The sequence below is a fragment of the Plasmodium inui genome, assembly GCF_000524495.1.
Source record: "Plasmodium inui San Antonio 1 unplaced genomic scaffold supercont1.10, whole genome shotgun sequence".
In the NCBI taxonomy this organism is placed as follows: Eukaryota; Apicomplexa; class Aconoidasida; order Haemosporida; family Plasmodiidae; genus Plasmodium; species Plasmodium inui.
Window position 1 is genome coordinate 100,271 of NW_008481844.1, and position 15,977 is coordinate 116,247.

Sequence of the window (15,977 nt, forward strand, 5' to 3'; positions counted from 1 at the left end):
AAGTAGAGAAAAATGACTTCATTCGAGTGCTCTGCTCCCTTTCGTCTACACGGATGGGTTCGCCTATACAGAGCGCTCCGCCTAGCCAAACGCTCCCCTGAATCCTCCTCATGAAGCGCGCCACGTTCCTTCTGAAGCTGCTGCTTCTGGCGGCGATAGTCACCCAAGAGGGGCTTCTATCCTGGCAACTGATGACCAGCAAAATGTACGTGCTGCTGATCGATGCGGGGCTCCTCACCATCTTCCTCTACCTACAAGTCCGATCAGCCAACAACACGCACATGTATATGATCTACGTCTACAGCGTCGTGGCTAAGATAACGGCGATTTATTACGTCTCCCTTCCGAGGGCCCTCATTATCCAGCATGAGGAGCCAGATGGAGGGGGGCCATCCCTACCATCACCCCTGTCAGGGGCCTTACCATCAGTCGCGTCATTTATCCTACCATCACCCTTGTTAGGGGCCTTACCATCAACCGCGTCACCGAACGTACGGTTCCCTATACAAGTGGACACCTACGTAGACAGCATCCACATCGTCAGCTCCACGATCGTCATCTCTATACTCGTCTATATTCTGTTCTTTTTCGTCACCGATTTTGATCTGCTCAAAGTTCGTTTTATCAATGTGGAGATCTTCTTTTGTCTCCTGATAATAACCCACGTGGCGATTGATTTTCTCGATATATCTGATTTTTTCTATTCCGTTAATCTGCATTTTCTCCTTTACCACTTTCGAGTGGTGCAGGAGCTATCTGTCTTTACTAACCCAGATCTGTTTGTCCATGCTTCCATGGATCGGAAGAGTCTCATCGAATTTTATTCCTTCTGTCTGCATGCCTACCAAACCGTCTTCATCCTATTTGGTGTGCTGCTCTGCGTGAACATTGCCATCCATGCTTACTCACTTCCGAGTTTTTCCTACGAAAGTAACAAGAGGAGGAAGCTCTCCGCTAAAGGGGGGGGACAAGTAGGAGACCATCCCTCCAGTGGACCCCTTTTGCTACACAGTTACAGCGGTGATGGGGCCTTCTCCAGGTGGAGCTGCAACCAGAATGCTGCCAACAGGGGAGGAAAGGACCTTTATGGGAACCCTCCTAGTGGGGCTCTTACCAGGAGGGGTAGCTCTCTGGGGGGGCCTGCACAATTGGAAGGGAAGCATTCGATTAGTAGGGGCATAACTCGGGGCATAGCAGCGGTCACTTCCTCCTTCTCCCCTTCTTCCGCCGCTTTAGCTTCTACTTCCATTGAGGCCTCCCTCCTCCAGTCCAAGGTCGGCGGGGACGCCATGTCCTGCCTCAAGTACATCAGCATATACAGCTTCTTCTTCACTGATGTGTGTCTCTTCACAGCAAGGCTGTTCCTTTACCTGGTTTTCTCGGCCACCTCGTGTAATGAGCATCGCCAGGCGAGGAGGCCCGACATCACCCCGCTGGTGGCTTCCTCTATCACCTACTTCTGACACCCCGCTGATAGCCTCTCCCCCGCTTCTCCTCCCCCTCTGTGCAGGTTCCCCGCAGTTTATGATGAAAAATCTCTGCTTTGCCATCATCCACGGATCGCGCATCTACCGCAAGTCCAAGTTCTACAACCGAAGGAGGGGCGAGAAGGGCCGCAAGGCAAGCTCAGTCAAGGGGGGCAGCTCCCCCCACGAGGGTGAAATGTTCACCAGTGAGTGTGAAATGTCCAGCGATACGTGTGAATTCTCCACCGATACGTCTGAAGAAACCCGTTCAGAAGAATCCTCAAAGCACCACCCAGACGAACAACCGAAACAGAGGCGACACATACGATCAGGCAGCCTTCACTTGAAGGGAAGCAGGCTCCACTTCAAGGGAAGCAGCCTCCACTTCAAAGGAAGCAATCACGTGAACACGGAGCTCCTCAGCAGGAGCTACCCCTCCATCGACACGATAAATATAGACGTGATTCAAAATGCCGAGTACAGGCGTATTGACAGTCTAAGTTACGAGAAAATCCTCCCACGGTTCTACTTTCACTATTTAAAATACAACGGGGTGAATTTTAAAAGATACATGTCATGTTATGTAGACCAAATAGAGAAGAACTCCATGGGCTACTCGCTCATCTTCCTCTTCTTCTTCATTCTAATAGCGACAAAAATTGCAATCCTCGTGGTTACCTACACAATGGATTTCGACCAAGACCTAAATCGGCATTTGTATGAATTGACTTACCTATGGAATATCAACGCGTTGAAAGACTCCTGGATTCTCAGAATCAATTCTTTCATCATTTTAGCTTATTCATTTTGTTCCTTCCTTCTCTATGTAGTTACCTGTTCCCTATTCGATGGGATCTTCATGTCCTTAATGTATGTCTTTAACCTTCTTTCATTCTTTTTCGTCCTCCTCATCATGTCCAAATATAACCCATCGTATGACATGCTGGACTATTTTAATAAGAATAAGAACACGCTGGTGGTTCTCTTCCTCTTTGGCTATCTGGTAAGACGGTTAACAGGGGGAAGCGGCAGAGGTGGCGCGATTAAACGAGGGAAATTGGCAAAGACACCTCCTCAGAAGATCCCCCATGCCGCCGCTATTCACCGCTATACACCGCTACCCTGCGCAGGCCTACCTCTTCCTCGCGGACACGTATATGTTCATCTACATGCTCCTCGGGCGAAAGTACATGACGTATCGAAGACGAGTAAAAACGCGCAGCAGAGATGAAGCGAAAGGAACTGCGGGACAGAACGCAGAAACGGACCAAGAGCTGCTAACACCCATATCAGTTGTTTCCACCTTTCTCCTCAAACTTATCAAACACATGAAGGGACCTATCATGCTTAACAGAATCATAATCAGCAAAAATCTAATTAAAAATACACGAGTAGACAATTTTTTGTTTTTTTGTCACGTAAAAGAGATTGCCATTAAGTTGGTGCTATATTTCTTTTCGTGCTTCCTCTTACTCAGGGAGGAAGCGATAAATTTTTGCTTCGTCTTGTCGATCTTTTCTGTGAATGTTATCTTCTCCGTTATGTATTTGATTTTTTCCAAAGTGGACCGCGATGTGGCCATGGAGAGCATCTTCACGCAGGCGCTCTTTCTGCACCTTAGCGGGGCTTCGGGTAAGGCGTGGAGTGCGGAGCAGTGGACTCCAGCGAAGCGTTGAGAAGTGAAGGCCAGCGAAGCGCAGAGCGGCAAAGGAACTGGGGCATTGCGAGCCGCGGTCTACGCCGCTACGCCGCTACGTCGCTACTGTGCCACTTCGCCCTTCCTTGCATTACGCACCGGCTGCAGTTCCCTAGGCCTCTTCTTAACAACACATACCATCCTCCTCCATTCTCTATCAGAAGGCAGACGAGAGGTAAAACGGGCCGACACTTCCAAAAATCAGCAAGAAAAAGGCGCCTTCCACGAGCCCACCGTACACCCCAGCGTGTACGAAAAATATTCCTACGATTATACAGTCCTGTTTGAGAATTGCCTGAATTACTTTTGACTCGCCTCGCGGAGAGGGCACCTCCGTGGGTAAACGTATGTACGTTCATATGGTCGTGCCAGTATGCATAGGACTGTGTGAGTATCCATATGACCGAATCCGTGTAGGTATCATGCTGACGCGCTCACTTCTTCTGCGTCTGCCCAGACTGACAGTGAGGAGGCCTTCAAGAAGGGCTAAGCTGATAAGCTCCATAACTTCTTCCCTGTGCGCGTGCCAACTGGGTCCCCCGCAAACACAACTATAACACAGCTATACGCACAACTAAACAGACACCCTCCACACACACACACACACATCGCCAAAACGGTTCACTCGTTTATGTCGATGTCCTTGAAGTTCCCAAAGATGTCCTTAAATTTGATCCCAATTGGAGAGTTAATTATCTCCATTTCCTTCTCCTTGATTAGCAGCTTCTGCCGTTTGATTTCTTCCTCCAGCTCCAGGATCCTCTTTGTGTCAATCTGGGTAGGCATCAGGTCCTCCTCCCCGGTGTAGTCCAACTGGATGGTATCTTTTCTGTCTACACTGCTAAATGTTTTTTTCTCTTCCTTCACCTCGGGTGTACCTTTTTCAAAAAGGGGACTAGGAAATATGTAACTCTCTAGGATTTCATCTTTCCGTTCGTTTTGCACTTCTTCCTGTTGATGATTGCTCCAAGGGACTTCCCGCTTTTCCCCCTCACCACCAGGTCTCTTTATTTCCTGCATGTGCCTGGTGAGAAGGTCATCGAAATTGTCGGAAGTTTCCCTCCCATAGTGTCCTGTGTCACCCTTGTTTTCGTTTTTTGTGTCACCCCCCTTTGTGTCTCCTCTTTCGCCCTCCTTATTCTTTACCCCATTTTCTTCTCCCCCCCGCGGTGATGAGCCATGCCCGGTCTGGGATGTTCCCCCCTCCACACACGTCACTGAGTCGGGGGGGGCAGGTGCCTCAACTGGGTCGCTCCCGTCTATCACCCCCTTCACGACGCCCTTCTGCGCATCGATCACTTCTTTGGTCGCATCACCATCGGTGGTATCCCCATTGGCGGTATCACCATCCGTGGTAACATCACTGGCCGTGTTTTCCGTCGTCGTGTCCTCCGTGGCCGTGTCATCTGCGTCAGCAGAGGGCCCTTCCCCCCTAGAGCCATGACCAAACCGACCACCAAACAAAACACGCTTATTCTTACAGTACCACTTATAAATCGTTTTCAGATATTTTAGCCTATACGACGAGATGGTGCAGATGTGAATGTCACTCATCTGATCACTGAGCATTTTGTAAAAACAGAACCTCTTCCAAATGGCATTCTTACTCTTCTTGTTGATGTCGTCAGATCGATACAAGTTTAGTATCTCCTCCGATGAGGGACAATTCTTTTTTAAGTCGTTTTTTATTTCCATATAGATTTCCTGCACTTCTATATATAGCGATTTAATATTATTTTTCATTTCATCAGTTAAGTCTTCTTTGCTTAGGAGCTGTTTCAATTCCTCCATCATCATTTGTTGGTGGCTATCGATTGCTTTTATGCTAAAGAGTCTTTCCATGTTTCCTCCTTTTCCCCTTTTCTCTTCACCCTCTGTTGGTTCTTCCGTGTTGGACTCACTTAAAATGTCCTGCTTCTTCACATCCTCATCAGGAAAAGCGCTCGCTATTTTTTTCCCACTATAATTAAGGATTAGCTGACTGGGGTTCTCGTTCACTAGGATGTCCTTCAAGCTTCGCCTGACTTGGATTGGCTTTATTTTTTGCCTCCCCTTAGGTAAGCCGCGTTGGCCACTGGTGGAAGGCTTGCCTCTCTCCCCATGTTTCCCGCTCTCCCCAGGCTTGCTACTCTCCTGCAGTTTTCCGCCCTCCCCAGGGTTGTTACTCTGCCCAGGTTTGCCGCTCTCCCCGGCTTCCTTCCCCTGCGCGGGTTTATTCATACTGTCTGGCACTTATCGGGAAGGCTCTGGCGGATTGAAGCGGAAGCTTCGTCTTCCCCTTCTATACCTCCTACGAAGTGAGTATACCATTACGTGCACGCGAGGAACTACGTGTGTACGTACACGCAGGAACATTTGCATGCACATTTGTGTGCACCTTTTGAAGGTACTTACATCTGGTCACTTTGACGCACGCTACGGGGTGGCCTCACTACAAATATCTTGTAGGAGGCTCAACGTAGCTTCGTCATTCTGTGGAGATTCCATTTTTCTTTTCTTCTTTTAATCTCCAAATCGAGATCTTTAATCTTTGGCCATGGTGTTTTTTCCACGTCTGCACATTTTTTTCGCGTTTTTTTTTTTTTTTTTTTGTTTTTTTTTTCCGCCCAAGGGAGAATTAGCAAAATTCATGCGTGATTTGTGCACGAGTGAACATTTCCCTTACGGGAAGGCAGAAACGGATGAGTCACTGGGGAGAGGCACACACAAATGTTGTTCTTATGGGTAGACACACATGTTGACCTATATGTATTCATGCGGCACACACATAGTGACATGTGCATGGCGAGTGGGTGAAAATTTCCCCTCTCGGCTAGGGTCTGGGCGAAGAAGTTTCTACGGGGGGTGTTCTCATTTTTCAACCTTCTTTTATACCCCTTCCCCACCCCAGATGGGAAGCCATAAAGGTAAACAAAGTGCTGCTCTCAGATCGGCATTTTGCGCGTGGACGGTGATAAGTCCCTTTTTTTTTTCTTTTCGTTTTCCTTTTCGCTGCACAGCGTGCCAACTTCTTAACCCTTCCCGCAGCACATACGGCACAATCCCATTTGACGCAATTACAACACTGAGTTGGGTTATACCCCTCAATTTTTTTTACAGAATAATCACACAGGTGTATTCAATGAGCATACGCAAAGTGCTCGTTTTTTTTTTCGCATGCGCGTAGGGGAAATAAACACATTGGCGTTTTAAGCGTATGCACGCTGGCATAGCATTTACCACTCGCGCCTACCCACATGGCGTATCATTTCGTTTCTTCCCGCAACGGGTACGCTCTGTCGTTCTGCCGTTCTGTCGGTCTGCCGCACCTCCGATCTGAACGTTCATATATTTTTTTTTTTTAACAAGGAACATTTTTAGCTAGCTACAAATTTGTTCCAAAACAGTTGGTTGTTCTGAAAGATATAAGCAGGGATGTATTCAGACTGGCCGCCGATATTGTCTCCTTGTGTGCTTCATTTTTTGTTTGATCACCATAGCGGTTGCCGCGCAGAGTGGGGAGCATCCTTTGTGTGTACCTTCTGTGTGATTTTTTTTTTTGTGCCCCACTTTTTGGTCATTTTTACCTTGCCGGTCAGAATTTTTTCGCCACTTGGCAGCTTCGGAACTTGTCATCCTGGTAACTTCGTCTCTTCGTAACTTCTCACTGCTTCGTGACTTCTGCACCTCTTCACCGCTGCGCCCTCCCCCCCAAGATGATCACCAAAATCCTGAACGGGTGGCGCATCTCCTTCTTCTTCAACCTGACGACCTTCATCGTCCAGCAGCTGGGGCTGTACTACATCCTCTTCGAGTACAACAAGCTGATCCTCCTCCTCTGCACCTTCGACATATACATTTTCATCCACTTCTGCTTCAACAACTCCCAATCGTTTGCGGCCGTCAAGGGAGGCACTTGCTGGATTCTTTACGTGTACTCCATCTCGTTCAAAGTCATTTTTATATACTTCTTCGCCTTCAACGAAAATGCCTATTCAGAAGAGACAAACACGGATTACTATAACAAATGCATTATCTTTGCCCTCCTCAGTTTGAGCACGCTAATATACACGGCTCTGTCTGTGAAGTCGTACAGACAGCTGTACCCAGACGAAATGACCATAACGAATGAACAGATTTTCCACAACAATTTAATCCTCCACGTCGTGATAGACCTGTTTGACATATTCGAGTTGCTTTTCACTCTGGTGAAGCTCTCGTACGTTGTTAAGAACACCAATTTTTGGATTAAAATAATTGGAGGAGTCTTAATTTCGTTTTCTCTGTACCTGAATGCTTATTCCTTTCCGATTATCTCCCTCGTGAAAGAAAAGAACAGAAAGAATTTGGATCTCGGCGATATTTACTTCTGCAAGAAGCATGCTGCTGTGATTGGTATAATCCTTGTGGACATTCCGTTCATGATTTTACGCTTTTACTTCCTGGCGTCCTACGTTTCGAACGTACATTTCCAACCCCTTCTAGTTAAGAACGTGTGTTTCATCCCGATCAAGTGCCTTACTATAAGGCACTGCAATTTGATTTTCGAGAGGCTACGTCGAAATATAGACCACACGGATAATGGCGGTCGAGAGGGAGACACCCTCGCCATCACGAAACAGAGCAACAGTAATAATAACGCGAGCAAGTCGGATGATGGCACTCTCATCATTCCGTATGGCTCTCCTGGTGGGAATAAGACCAGCGTGGTCAATTGCCCCTCGGGGAGGCTTCTCAACAAAGGATCCATCATGTCGCTGAGCGCCATGGGGTGCAACAACAACTCGTTGGATATTAAGTCGGTGCAGTCGATGAGGAATGAGGCGGACATAATACCCCCTGGGGAAGCCTCCTGTTCCAGGAAGAAGAAAGTCGCAACCGTCGCTGATGCCAAGCAGGACGGTGAACCGATGAGCGGGAGCGCCCATACCCCAATCTCCCCCAATCTCTGCGAATACTTCGAACACCTAGTGGAGAATCAAGTAGCCACCTTCCGAAAGCTAAACGTGAAGAAGAACAGAATAGGGAAGAAGTTTACCATGAACAAGCTAATGTATACGAATGTATCGAATAACGAGAGGTACCATTGCTACTTGGACGACAGCCTGAAGGTCTCCTACCTCAACCAGATCCGCCTGATCATCCCTTATGTAACGTACTGCCTGGGAAAAATAGCAATGTCCATAGTGATATACTTTTTCTACACAAAGATAAACATCCACGATCTGAAAATAATCCTGACACAGTCAGACATGTATTTTAAACTCTTCGAACACAACCACATCATGTTTAGCGTGGCCTCATTAATAATTCTGGGCAACTCCGTCATATCATTTCTCTGTTCTGTCTTCCTCTCCAGCATAGTGGAGGTCCTATTCTTTACTCTTTTCATCTTCGTAAAGTGCACCTCAGATTTTCTCTTCCTCCTGCTGCTGGTCTATAACAACATTTTTGAGATTTTTTTGAAGAACCTGAACAAGTCAGAGGAATACGCGCCATACTTTTATCTCCTCTTCGCAGTGATTCCTTCGTTTAAGATCATTAGCAACATTTACGTCTTTTTGTGTTCCTTGTCCGGCCGGCAATTCATCGGCTACATCATTCGCCCGTTTATGAACGAGACCAGCAAGAGTAAGCTCCCCCCTTTTTTGAGCATAAACGGCAGTGCCGCAGCGATCACCGGGATTGGCGCAGAAGCAATCACCCGGTTGAGTAGTACCTTAGGTGGAGAAGGAACCAACACAGTGGGGTCTTCTCCCCCCATTCGATCTCTCCAGACGGACGAACTTAACCTGTTCAATAACGAAAAGTCCAGTGATAAGAACAACTTCAAGGGAGACTACAAAGGATTCATATCGATTGCGTCTCTCCTAATCTACATCAACACAAAGCACATGCACGGATTGTCCTCCCTCTCGATACTAATGATAGGAAATAATTTCATCAAAAATCTCAGGCTCAATTATAACTTAAAAAACAGCCATCTCCTGCTCATCGTTTTAACTCTCTTGACTCGCTTCCTTTTGCTACTCTTTATCTTCATGCACCATAAGTCGAAGATTCTCATAGATGAATGTGTCCGTATGTTTTACTTCGGAGTCTCTTCTATCTTCATTCTGGATTTAATTTTTAAAGCTGGGTACCTTATTGGCTCTCACAACATACGGGTGTGCGCTGCGTACAATTTGCACCTCAAGTCAATGTACGAGGACGTTTACTACAGCGCCAGGGTCAGGAGCCACGTGCAGAAGAACCACCTCAGGGACCTGCACAGCAAGTACCAGATGAACCACTTCTACGTGCGCACTATGCCGCTCTTTTCGGAGCTCGTCTAGCGGTCAAGCGGCACGGAGAGGAGAAATGGCGCGGAGAGAAGCATTACCATGGGAGTACGCAGCTTACCTGGAATGGACGCCCACCAAACCCTAACAGGCATTCTCAGTGCCCCACTTTTTTCTGTAGAACCTCCACCCTTGCACCTCGTGTCACCATCTCATCCGTTTGGCATTTTTAAAAAGACGTTTTTAAAATGGGAAGCAGTTGGTAGGCGCGTTGGCGAGGTGAAGCCACCTGATCGGGTTGTCCCAATGGAGCTACCTCGCTAACCAGACCAGGCTGCTTCACCGCGCAAACAAAGGACAAACGGGGGGCTGTCCTGCACACGGGCAGAGGCGACTCATCAATTCAAAATGTGCATAATTTAAAAAAAAAAGTGAAAAAAAGGTGAAAAAAATGTGAAAAAAATGAGGAAACAAATGAGGAAACAAATGAGGAAACAAATGAGGAAACAAATGAGGAAACAAATGAGGGGAAAAAATGAGGGAAAAAAGAAAGATCCACTTGTACGGACCCTTTGGAATGTCCAGACCGGAGGGGCGCTCTCCTCCCACCTCCGTCACACCATCTGGTGAATGAGCTCCACCTTTTCGGAGACTTCCCTCTTGAGAGCTTGGTACCGCTCGTCGGAGAAGTCCCCCCCATCTATGTCTGCATCGGTCGTTTCTCCCTCGTCACCCTGTGCGGCTTCACCATCCGATAGGGGCTCCTCATGCGACAGGACTTCTTCATCCGGTGCGAACCCTTCATCCGGCTCCTCCGCAGTTTCCGCGTTCGGGTCAGCAAACAGATTCCACGCCGAGATGGCCACATTGATCTTGTTTAGCGCGTCATTTATCAGCAGGGGATCTTCCTTGGCTTTGAGTTTGTCTACAATTTCGTCCAGTTTCACGTTTATTCCTTTGAGGAATACATAGCAGTTTTTTTCGTATGTTGAGACGTGACTGAGGGGTAGCTTGTGTGAGTCTGCGTCGAAGAGTGTGTCCCCTTCCTCGGTCTCTTCACGTGTGTCGTCATCGTCGTGATGGTTTCCATCGTCCTTATCATCCCCATTCTCCAAACCAGTTCTGCCTTTTCCTTCTTTCCTCCTCGACGAGGTTTTGTTCTTCTTATCAGAAGTCTTCTTCCTCTCCTCGGTCTCTTCCATCTCCTCCTTCGTGTTACTTCCCTCGTTGATTTGGCCCCCCTCATCGTAATTCTGCTCCTTTTCATGGTGCCCCTTCCTGGAGGTGTCTTTCTTATGCTTTTTTTTCTTTTTTTTTTCTACCACTGGCAAGGTTTCTTCCTTCATCGCGAGGGAGGTATCCGGCCTCTCCTCCTTCAGTCTCTCATTTTCCGCCACCAGATTGGCAACTTGTATGTCTGCCTCCGCTTTTCTATTGGCCAGATCGCGGTTCTTCTGAGACAACTCGGCCAACTCTCGTCTCGAGTCTAGAAGCTCTTTCTCCAGTTGGGAGATCTTCGTTTCGCTTCCCCGAAGGCTTTCTTGTAGCTGCGCAATGGAGGCAGTGGCTCTGTTGGAGACCTCCTCATCTCCTCCCTTCACGCAGTTGTCCATCTTTTCCAGCTTTTCCACCTTTCCCTTCTCCTCTGCGCTGCCGCTGGTACTGGTGCCGGCCCGCCTGGCCGTCCGTGCCTCCCTGAGTTTCTGCTCGCATTCGTTCACCAAGGTTTCCATTTCCCTATTTTGAGCTTGCAGCTTCTGGTCGTATTCTCGAATGGCTAACCGAAATTCTTCGTCCTTCTCCTTCAGGAGGGAAGTGCATTCATCGATTTTACTCTGCAGGTTCTTTTCCTTCTCCATTTCGAGCAGCTGTGCTTTCCGGCTCTGTTCACAAATATCTTTCATTTGGTTAATTTCCTTCTGAGTTTCTTCCTTCATTTGTATTACCACTCGTTTGTGTCTTTCCGTCATGGATTCTACATCTCTTTGGCATCGCTCTTTCTCCGCTTTGGTCTCTTTGAACAACTGCTCCATTTCTTTCTCCTTCTGGATCATCATCTGTTTTATTTGTTCCTGCTGGGCTTCCTTCTCTGTCTTCATTAGTGCCTCAAACTGGCGCTTCATGTTTTGTTTTTCTTCTTCAAATTGTTTCTTCAGTGTTTCTTCATTATTCTTGTACTCCTCCATTTTTTTCCGTTCAGAAGTCTCTTGTTTCTTTCGAAGCGTCTTCATTTCTTCATCCTGCTTGTCTATCCTCTTCTGCCATTCATCCACCTGGTTGGAGAGACCTTCGTTTTGTTTTTTACTCTCCTCATTGATTGCGATTTGTTCTTTTAGTCGTTGTTGAGACTGTTGCAGCTCATTGTTCAGTTGGTCGACTTTTCCCCGATACGTTTCCTTTTCTGCCGTTAGCTCTGCCACCTGATTTTGCAGTAGCTTCAATTCGTGTTGGATGCTAAACTGGCAATCATTCCTTTCGCGTCTGAGAAGTTCGACTCGCTGATCTGTCATCTGGAGGCATTTTTCCTTCTCCTTCAGGTCATTCTGTAACCCTGTGATTATTTTTTTTTTTTCCTTCTTCAATTTGTCCAGATCTCTGTAGGCCATTTTGCATCTCAGCTCTGAGTTAATCAGTTCTTTCTTTACTTTACCAATCATATCATTTAGCTTCACATTTTCTACTTTCATTTGTTTCAATTGGAGGAGGTTACTCTCTATTTCTTTGTTCCTTTGGATCAGTTTCAGTTGCTTCTCTTTTCCTTCCTTTAGCAGATCGCTCTCTATATTGCTCATCTTATCTATTTTTTCCTCTTTACTTGCTATTAATAGATTTTTTTTTTTTATTTCTTCACTTAGGTTATCCTTCTCCTGTTCGTACCGTTTAATTGCTTCTTCCAGTTTGTGTAGACATTCATCATTTCTCTGTATCGTTTTTTCCTTCTCCTTTAATTCTTCCTGTAGTTTCTTCACCTTCATTTGCACCTCTTCTAGGTATCCATTCTTTCGACACAGTTCCTCTCTGTAACTTCTATTACGCTTGCTATGATGTTTCGCTATTTTGATGAGTCTCATATTTGCGCTTCTCATTTTTTCTTTTATCTTCCCTATTCTGCTATTCATTGTATATATTCTCATTTTCATTGCTTCGTTTTTTTTCCTACCTGTCTGCAATTCTTTAACTAATTCTCCATTTTGAGACTGCAGGATGTGCATCTGGTGTGTGAGCTTCTCCTTCTCTCTTTCTACCACTTTCATATTTTTATTGACTGTGTTGAGGTGACCTAAAGACTTTTGTAACTGTACCTTTATATCATCCAGGTTTGTAATGAGTTGTTTGTTCCTCTTCTTGATGTGTCTAATTTGATTGCTACTCAGTTCATTTGCTTGTTCCAAGTTTGACTTATTCTCCTGTACATATCTTCTTAACTGATTCATTTGAAACAAGATTTTGTTTTCTCTCCTCTTCAGTCTTCTTATCCGCATCAGATTGTATTCATTTCTATTTTTATACTCGTTCGTCTGCTTAACTTCCTCCCGTAATGTCTGTCTTAATTGCATAATGGTCCTTTCGTCCTTCTCCTTCGCGGTAGTAACTTCTTCCTCATTCCGTTGTTGCCTCGTTTGCAGCTGATCCATTTGTTGCTTAACTTCCTCGTAGCTCCACCGCTTCCTTTCGAGCTCCCTCTTCGCGGCGTGCGCCTCGGCTCGTGCTCGCTCCAGTTCGTCTCTTTGACCCTGCGGGGAGGGGAAGCAACGGGAAAGACGCGGTTAAAGGGGGCCAATTCAGAAGGATGAGCTTAAAAGGATAGAGTTAAAGGGGTGCAGCTAAAGGGATGCAGTTAAGAGGATGCAGTTAAGAGGATGCAGTTAAGAGGATGCATTTAAACGGGCGCGGTTAAAAGGATCCCGTTAAGAAGACGCTGTTGCGAAGCCGCGACGGTGGCAACCCTCTTAACACTTGGCGCATGCGCGCACCGCCGGCGGACTGACCTCAAATTCCCGCTTCACCCCGACCAAGACCCGGATGGAGGCCCAAATGGCGTCCAGCTGCAGCTCCGTCTGCGCAAAGGTTGTGCTTCGGCGCAGGGGGAGGTTCAGCGCATTATCCAGGGGGAGACCTTCTGCGTCGTCCACCGTCACCCCCAATGTGTAGCCCAACGTATGGCCCAACGGATCGCCCAACGTATCGCCCAACGTATCGCCTAACGGATCGCCCAACGGATTGACTAACGGATTGACTAACGGATCGACCAACGGATCGACCAACGTGTCGCTCATCGCGCCGCCATACTTCCCATGAGCGAATCCTCCCCCCGTGTCGCTTTCCCGCAGAAACGCAACGACACCCATTATCTTCCGCGAGCAGCTGGCGAAGGCTCGCTCCTTATGTCTGGAGTCGCTTAAACACGTCTGCACACGTTGAAGCCTTATCTTCAACTCATTATTCGCTTGCACCAATTTGACCTTCTCCTCCTGCAACAGTTTATTCCTCTCCTCCACTTGGCTTTTTACACCTCGACACTTTTGCAGCTGCACTCTAAGCTCATCCAGTTCGTCCAAATGTTTTTCTCCCTCCTTTTTTACTCTCTGCAAGTTTGCTTCGTAGATTTTTATCTTTCTGTATAAGCTTTCATTCCTTTCAATTTGCTCTTTTAACTTGTCCTTACAGGTCTTCAGCTCTAACTCCGATTTGACTTTCTCGATTTCACTTACCTCGATGCTTCTTTCGTGTTTTACTAGCATTTGCTTTAATTCCTCCACTTTTTTTTTCTCTTCATTTAGGGCATCCTCATTTGGGGGGTCTACTCTTGGCCGTTCCTTTTCTGCGTGTGTCTGTGAGAGGGGGTGGAGTTCATGTCATATTACCGGTTTCCCTCCTTGCCGACTTGCCAGAGGTGGTCTAGGTTGAGAGGTGTCGGGCTCCGATTTGATGGCCAGACTGTGCACAATAGAGTCACGCAGAAGCGCATCACATGACACCGAATCACCTCCCACCGTGTCACATGACACCGCATGACGTAGCACCCCCACCTGATCCGCCGAAGCTCCTGGGTTGCCTCCCCCAGGAAGGAACTGCAACTCGATCTCCCTCATCCTATTTTGCACGCTCCTTTCCAGTTGGTCCTTTTTGGCATAGAGGCTGTTTAGCTTCATGTGTATGCTTCGGACCTTCAGAGACAGGCACCAGTTTAGGTTCTTCTGCTTAAGGAGTTCCCTCCTTAGCTGCGCGCACTGCCACGGGGATGGGAAGGGGAACAACAGAATTGCATCGTCCAGAAATGGAGCACACAGAGGGAGAAAAGGGACACAGAATGGGAGAGAATAATATAAAGGGTCAGAAGGAAAGCTTTACTTGGGCTCTCCCCCATTTTTTTTTTTTTTTTTTTTTTTTTTTTTTTCTGCCTACTGTTCTGTCATTGTAAGCACTGCTGATCCGTTCCGTGGTTCCGAGATGGATGTCTAGGTCCTAAAAGGAGAAAGACGTGCATGTAGAAGTAGCTTCCTGTTAGGGTTCACCTAGACAGTCTTCCTTCGATGATTCGCCAGAAGCCATTTTGCAATATTTCCCTACCTCATTATTCCGCTCTGAGTATAACTCCAGCTGGGCTAGAGATTCCTTTAGAGCCTCCAGGTCGGAAAGGGGATTCCCATCGTTCAGTAAGTTGTCTATACTTCCCTTTAGGTTTTCAATTTTGTCTTAAAGAAAAAGGAAGGGAGAGTTAGGCAGATCATAGATTATGGGACGACATGGTGGGAAGGCACATGGGAAAGGGAAAATACGAGAAGGCACAGATGCGTTTGCCCGAGGAATTTTCCCCCTTGCCTTCTCCACAGAAAGTGAGGCTAATCGAATAGCCATTTGAACAACGGGCGAAGGAATGAATGACTGTTTTTACTTCTATTGGTGAGTGGGTCCTTCTTCCTCCCTTGGGTGGTCTGAAAAAAAAGGGGGGAACTCTTTTCTTTGTTTACATGATCTTTAAAATGGTTGCTACGTCGATGCTATGCCGCTTCTAGCCTCTTCCGCGCCGCCGCTGTAATTACCAAGCAAGGGTCCTCATCTCCCAATGGCTCGTCCATTTTAGAGGAACTCTTATGCACACGGGGGCGTCACATATAGGGGAAAAACACAAGCGCAGATGTGCATAAAGCACACATTTCCGCATTAGTGTGCAAACTCCTTCACAAACTCATGAAGTATCCCCCGATGAGGTACACCTGGGAGGAGTCTTCTCCTCGTAGTTGAGGAAAAAGTCAATGGGGCATACACAGGTAGGTATACATGGGTTTTTTTTTTTTTTTATTTTGTGGCACCGTATATGCGTCCTCTCTTTCCAAGGTGCCCTTTGCCACCCGATATAAGGCTGCTTCCATTTTAGGGATCGTATAATCTCTACGGGAAAGTCACCTTGATGGTGTAGCACCCAGGGATTTAATTAAAAATGTGTTTGAAACACAGGGCAATGTAGAGAAGTACACATGTTGGCCTCTGGAGAACGGTCAGTTGCTATTGGTAAGAAAAGGCTTCCTCGGGCATTTTCTATCTCGCACTTGG

The 15,977-nt window shown here is 46.9% G+C and overlaps 4 protein-coding genes across 4 annotated transcripts; 2 read left to right on the forward strand and 2 right to left on the reverse strand.

The window, feature by feature from the left end:
* Positions 1-110: 110 nt before the first annotated feature.
* C922_02728 (hypothetical protein) lies at positions 111-3,472 on the forward strand (the record flags this gene model as incomplete). The annotated part of the gene is made up of 4 exons (XM_008818327.1): positions 111-1,392; positions 1,511-2,469; positions 2,597-3,098; positions 3,324-3,472. 4 exons carry the CDS (start codon positions 111-113, stop codon positions 3,470-3,472), a joined length of 2,892 nt encoding a protein of 963 aa, XP_008816549.1.
* Positions 3,473-3,783: 311 nt separating this feature from the next.
* Positions 3,784-5,382, reverse strand: C922_02729 (hypothetical protein; the record flags this gene model as incomplete). The annotated part of the gene is made up of 1 exon (XM_008818328.1): positions 3,784-5,382. The coding sequence occupies one exon, from the start codon at positions 5,380-5,382 to the stop codon at positions 3,784-3,786; it is 1,599 nt and encodes a 532-aa protein (XP_008816550.1).
* Positions 5,383-6,857: 1,475 nt separating this feature from the next.
* Positions 6,858-9,476, forward strand: C922_02730 (hypothetical protein; the record flags this gene model as incomplete). The annotated part of the gene is made up of 1 exon (XM_008818329.1): positions 6,858-9,476. The coding sequence occupies one exon, from the start codon at positions 6,858-6,860 to the stop codon at positions 9,474-9,476; it is 2,619 nt and encodes an 872-aa protein (XP_008816551.1).
* Positions 9,477-10,036: 560 nt separating this feature from the next.
* C922_02731 (hypothetical protein) lies at positions 10,037-15,502 on the reverse strand (the record flags this gene model as incomplete). Its single annotated transcript, XM_008818330.1, has 8 exons — positions 10,037-13,156; positions 13,412-13,496; positions 13,581-14,244; positions 14,440-14,653; positions 14,829-14,888; positions 14,994-15,118; positions 15,319-15,358; positions 15,467-15,502. The coding sequence occupies 8 exons, from the start codon at positions 15,500-15,502 to the stop codon at positions 10,037-10,039; spliced, it is 4,344 nt and encodes a 1,447-aa protein (XP_008816552.1).
* Positions 15,503-15,977: the final 475 nt, after the last annotated feature.